Source organism: Phragmites australis, chromosome 1, assembly GCF_958298935.1.
Source record: "Phragmites australis chromosome 1, lpPhrAust1.1, whole genome shotgun sequence".
NCBI classification, from domain to species: Eukaryota; Viridiplantae; Streptophyta; class Magnoliopsida; order Poales; family Poaceae; genus Phragmites; species Phragmites australis.
In genome coordinates, this window is record NC_084921.1 from 17,026,361 (window position 1) to 17,032,722 (window position 6,362).

General features: G+C 44.2%; 1 protein-coding gene across 1 annotated transcript; it reads right to left on the reverse strand.

The window, feature by feature from the left end:
* Positions 1-1,822: 1,822 nt before the first annotated feature.
* On the reverse strand, positions 1,823-2,861 carry LOC133888130 (uncharacterized). The gene has a single exon (XM_062328271.1). The coding sequence runs from the start codon at positions 2,528-2,530 to the stop codon at positions 2,192-2,194; it is 339 nt and encodes a 112-aa protein (XP_062184255.1). The 5' UTR covers positions 2,531-2,861; the 3' UTR covers positions 1,823-2,191.
* Positions 2,862-6,362: the final 3,501 nt, after the last annotated feature.

The following is a 6,362-nucleotide window of genomic DNA, read 5'->3' on the forward strand; positions in this document are numbered from 1 at the left end:
GTAGATGTCGAATTTAGATGAATATCGGTCGAAGAATCGTCTAGAACGGAGAAGAAATGGTCTTCGTAAGTTTTGTCAGGAGAGAAAATCAGAAAAAGGAAAAGAGCAAAATATTCTTGGAATATCCCGATTTGGGCTCGGCTCGTTTTGGGACCGGCTCGGTGGCTTGGCTTAGCTAAAGAGATAGGGAGAGAGGGGGGCGCCGGTTCTGTTCCGATCGGATCAGATTAAGCAGAGAGAGAGAGAGAGAGAGAGAGAGAGAGAGAGAGAGAGAGAGAGAGAGAGAGAGAGAGAGAGAGAGAGAGAGAATGGGGAGGAGGGAGGTTATAGGGGTAGTGAACGTCGGTGGTGCACTGGCGATGAAGTGTGCTCTGGCGGGGTGGCAAAGGTACATGATAGTGTTAGAGTCTGAGGGGATCTCGGGTTGGCTTCTAGGAAGGAAGAGTAGCATGGTGCTCACCAGCGGTGTTCGCGCTCTGAAGGCAGAGGTGGCGGACGGCTTCGGTGGTGGTGCAGCGGGAGGGGCAGGCGGTGGAGAGGAGAGGTGGTTGTCGTGCGGAGGGAGGAAGAAGGCATTGTTCCTCTTATAGGAGGTGACAGCATGGGCATAGTGGTGGTGCGGGGCACGAGGCGGCGTAAGGAGCGAGGATGGCCTGTAACACGTGATGATGGGATGGGTGGCACGGCGGCGAGCGACTCTGGGTCAGGGGATGAGACAGAGGTAGATGGGGAGAGCGATGAGATCTCAAGATTTTTTCTGGGAAAACGCGGTGTGACACCGACGACTTGTCCTTGGTCATCGAGATCAAGAACATATAGCAATGTAGATTTAGAAAAGAGAACGGCACTTTAGGAGCTAGGCAAAACGAAAAGGTAATGTAAATTGTGTTTGATTGATTGGATTGATTTTTCTCAATCAGCCATGACCCTCTCATATTTAAAGGACAGTAGATTTTAGCCGTAAGAGATCAAGACTCATAATTCAAACTGACCTAGCCTTACATATATGATTCAACTATGCAATGCCACCTGATCTCTAAACTTTCTATAACTAACATATTTTTCCACATAAACTCCCATATATTTACCCAAGTATCCTTTATTGCAGCTCGGCTTTCTTGGATTTGACTACATGCTCGACCCGAACATCCGCTCGCGTACTACCTTCTTGGTCTAACTACCTGCTTAGAGACCAATTGCTCGATGTATCCATGTGCTCGAATCTGACCAGTTCTTCCACTTGTTCGGAGACCAACTGTTGAATTTCACCGTGGTCGGTGGTCGCATAGTCATGGTCACCTGGTCAGTGGTCTCCTAGTCGGTAGTCACTAGATGTGGTCACTGGTCGTGCTTATTGGACTTGGTCACTAGACGTGGTCACTGGTCATAGTCACTGGTTGTGGTCACCGGTCGTAGTCACCTGGTCAGAGACCACCTGTTTGGTTCGGCCACTCCCATGCATTCGATCAGGTCCAATAATATCTAATCAAATCGATCATCACTACAATGACCAATATAGATATCAAATATTATCATCAACAGAACTATTGGGAAAAAAGATGTCACATATTCCAAACGTGGCCTTGTGACTGACTTTTAATTTACAGCCGATTCGATCCACATATTTTCACACTTGGCTCCACCAAGTCAATCCATCACTATAATGACTAATATAGATGTTAAATCTTATCATCAACAAAACTATTGGGGAAAAAGAAGTCACTATTCCAAACGTGGCCTTGTGATTAACTTTTAATATATATACCGCCGATTCGATCCACATATTTTCACAGTTGGTTCTTAATTAGGATCATCTGGCAACATAGCAAAAAAAAAAAAAGAGCATCGTCTGACAAACAAATATATAGGACGGCCCAATTCAATCTTGACCCCATAATTCATACACAGTTGGATACATACAGGCAAAGAATCTCCCCATCTCCCCATACATCAGCTACTTGGAGATGTCCTAAAACTATATAGGTATACTCTATCACACCTTATGCATGTATAAACAAATTTCTATGTTCGTATATGTATAAGTATATACGAACAGAGATCACCAATTTCCCTAATTCGCAACCACGCCATATATGATCTGCACCCACACTCATATGCACCGTGCAAAAAGCACCAGAAGAAAAAAAAAATAAAGAATGAAAAGAATTCACATGATCCCAGAACCAAAAAATCAATCCTCCGGGTTATTCAGCGCATGGACCATGACCTGCATCATCCTGACCTGCATCTGGAGGCGCCGGATGTAGCCGGCCGCGTGCAGGAGGAGCTCGTCCAGTCGGTCATCCGCCCGCTCACGGGCGCCGTTGCTGTCGTCTCCGCAGATCGGCACGAGCCTCCTCAGCGCTTCCATCTTCCTCCTGATCACCACGCGCTTCCTTGATGTCACCGGCTTGGCGGCGGTCTTCTTTGTCTTTGTCGCCTTCGATGCCGCCGACGGCCTTCTTAATTTCACCCGCCTTGTCGCCGGTGCAGCGCTTGAAGCGACGCCGCAGCAACTGTGAGCTGCCATGACGAACTAGCTAGCTTGATGTAGCTATAGACAACGACTCACAACGGCCGGCAGCGTTGAGAAAGCGCTGGTCAGCTGCGGCGCTCGTAGAATGCAAGCAAGAAGGAAATAACAGCGTGAGATTAAGCAAAGCAAGAGGCTGCTTATATGGACTAGATGGCATGTGCGTGCGTAGTTGGTGGCACTGATAGCATAATCTAATCAAGATTAAATTTCAGAAAGTATAACTCGTGCATATATTTGTGTGTTGTGTGGATATGATGAACAGCTAGCAGCCTAGCCGAACAGAGGAGCAGCGTAACGTTAATTATGTGGATAAAGAGATCGAGAGAGCACGTTGGCAATCTGCTGCTAGCTGCGTGCATGAGAGGTGTTTGCTTGAAGTGGAAGGGCATGCATGTTCGCGCTAACTCGAGGGCACATGCTGCCACATGCGCGCGCGCTGACGGCTCATTTCATGCACGCAACATGCAGTCACCCAGCCAGCAGCCACTCTTTTCCTCGTCGAAACACGCTGGACGATTCGCTCCATCCGGCCACCCTAGCTCCTCGCCTCTTCGACGTGTCCTGGGCCCCGTAACATAATCCACTAGCGCGCGCACTGCATATTTCGATTATGATATGGACATATTTAAGCTAGCCGACATATATATCGTTGGAGACGCCTTTAGGAAAGAAGGGTCACATAAATCACTTAAACTGATAGTACTTAATTAAATGTGTTGAAGGTGCTAAATATGTTGTACAGGTACGGTTATGTTGAGACTTCGAGTTATAATTAGCTTATAAGGTAGAGTTAGAGTCAGACTGTTGTAACTCGGTTTCTTTATAAATACGATAGAACTAGTGTTGTAACCGATATACCGACATAATGTAACACTACTATAGAAATAATTTAGTGGACACCCCAGTATAGACCCTTTTACAAAGCCATGCACTACTATAGAAACTATTTTCAGAGACGATTTGTATAACCTGTTTTCACAGGCGTTTAGTGCACCCGCCTGTGATTGAAGGCCTGTGGAAATGGATAATTTCCACAAGCGCAAAATAGACCGCCTATAAAAATCTATTTCCACAGACGGTTCACTTAAAGAATCGCCTGTGGAAATGATTTTCATAGGCAGAAATGGATTTTCACAGACAGTTCCTTAAGTGAATCGTCTGTGATAATCGGTCTCCGAATCGACGTTTTTTTGTCCGAACAAAAGAGAAAAAAACCTTTTTCCCTGAGGAACCCCGCGCTCACGCTGTTGCAAGTCAACGGTCACGCTATATTTTTGCACTATTTTCAGTTTTTGCATTTCATGGGAATTGAATCCGCGACCTCCCTCCCCTCTACCCTCGCATGCGAACTGCCTTACCACCTCACCTATCAAGTAGCTGTGATTGATACAGGATATTTTATCATTTTAATCTTTATACCGAAGGTTTTCATAGGCGGTTCTTTTTAAGAACCGTATGTGAAAACCGATTTTTATAGGCGGTTCCTTAAGTGAACCGCCTGTGATAATTGTTGTGAACCGCTTTTGGTAAAATGGTCATAACTTTTGTGTACGGATTCTGATTTGGACTTTTTTTTTGACTCTATGGACACCTACAGAAAAAATTACATCTGTTTCTCCTCGACTTTGTCGGGTTTGGCGATTTTTTCGAGGCCAAAAATGGCTTGAAAGATTGAGTTCTCGCCCTGAAAGTTTTTGCACTGTTTTCGAAACGGGTATTTGTGTACATAGCCATCACCCCTTACATCAAACTTGAGCAGAAATATACTATGATTCCTATTATAGTGCTATTGAGGTAAGAAAAAATAAGAGAAAAATAAAATAAAAATAAAAAATATTTATGACCGTGCTGATGCTTGATGACATTTGATTATATTGTTATCACAAATAATTCTGTAAGCATAGTCTTGTTATTAATAGTGGGGGTCTTTAATCTTCTTCTAGTTGATCTCATTGGAGATGTTGAAGTTGATAGTATTTTTTTTCTTCTCTGAGTTTACTTGTATTAATAGGACTTATGTAATAATAGCATATGTGTGATCGAAACTTATGTGTAAAATTTCAACTAATTATTTGGATACATAAATTACCTTAAATAAAAAAGTTTTCAACTACAAAATAGTAGATCTCGTCGAGAGCTACAATTTTTATATAAAATTTGTCTTCATCCGAGTTCGTATGAAAACATTATGAATTGTTTAAGATAAGCTGACATCTATTTTCATAGGTGGTTCATTGTATGAAACACCTCTGAAAATGGCTCTCTATTTTCACAGGCGGTTCACATAAGGAACTATCTGTGAAAATAACCATTTCCACAGGTGGTTCCTTATAGGAATCCGCCTGTGTTAATCAGTCCATTTTCACAGACGGTTTACATAAGGAATCACCTGTGGAAATGATCAATTTTCACAGGCGGTTCCTTATGTGAACCGCCTGTGAAAATGGTACGATTTCCATAGGTGGTTCACATAAGGAACCACCTGTGGAAATGACCTTTACACAAGCGATTTATTTTATCGCCCGCCACTGGAAATCGCTCAGGAGGTTTGCCATATGACTTGTCTCGAAAAATAGTTTTTGTAGTAGTGGTGTCTGTGCAAATATTACTATAGACGGCTCCAAGCTAGAACCATCCAAAAAATACCAAGAAGCAGTTTTCACAAAGTGGGACACTCCAGTTAAAACGGTTCTCAAATAGGACCGTCTGTACTAATAATACAATCGGTTCCTGTTTAGAATCGTCTCTACAAATGACACAGTACAAACAATTCTCAAATGGGACCGTCTGTACCAATTGGAGCGTCCCACTTTACACCCTGAACTTCAACACGCAACGCCCCCACACGTTCTCTACCCGTCTGTACTAATAGCCATCGCCTCCACCCTGGACCACCATCCACAGAACCCTAGCCGCTACCTCTTTTGCCTCCCATAGAACCCTAGCCGTCACCTCTCCACCCTCCTCCTCCTCCTCCTCCGGTGCATTTAGATCCGATCGCCAGATCCACCGCCCTCTGTACCAATCTAAGCGTCCTTCCACCACCCATCTTCCTCCTCTCTAAGCCTTGTCCTCGTTATTCGCTGGAGTGGAGATCCACCCCAGCTCAGATTGGTTTCTTCTATTACCGGTAAGGAATTGAAGTTCTAGCTTGCCTCCATGGACTGTTCGTTTTGTTTAGCACAATCTTTTGTTATCATTTGATTCGAGTCCAAATCCTTCTATCTCTCCCTAATCCATTTGGTTTTTCGTGGATTTGTTTTGGTTTGGCCCACGTTGAGTCTGCAATAAGATCTTGTGTGAATTCTCACGTCACTAATTCTTGCGGCGGTCAGGATGGTTGTACTTGTGTCCTATGACATCTCAGAGAGGAGCCAACAAGGTGACGACGCGGGCGATGTTCCGATGTTACGGTGCGAGATGTTGGAGAGGAGCTCAATCTGGTGCAGCGTGCCCCTGCACTGCCGCTAGTAGCCTTGTACTTCGCCAGTGAATGACATTGATGACATGTGGTTTGATTCCGAATCGAATCTTTGTCTCTCCTTTGATGTGTTTCGTTGTAGCCGCTTTGCTCATCCAAACTTCCTTTTACATACAGCAGGAGAAAGAGGAGCGAGGCTCTAGCTCTAACATTGGGCTTTCATCAGAAATGGGGATATGGAGCATTAGAGCGGCCTACTTCCTTGTATTCTCCCACATTGTGTCTGAGAGGCTTAGCTCTTGTGCTTCCATCAATGAAGAAGGTGACAAAGTTTTTTGATGGACAATGATTGAAAACATATCACAAATTGGTTGCTTGAAATGAATTTGTGCCTAAACATGTTCA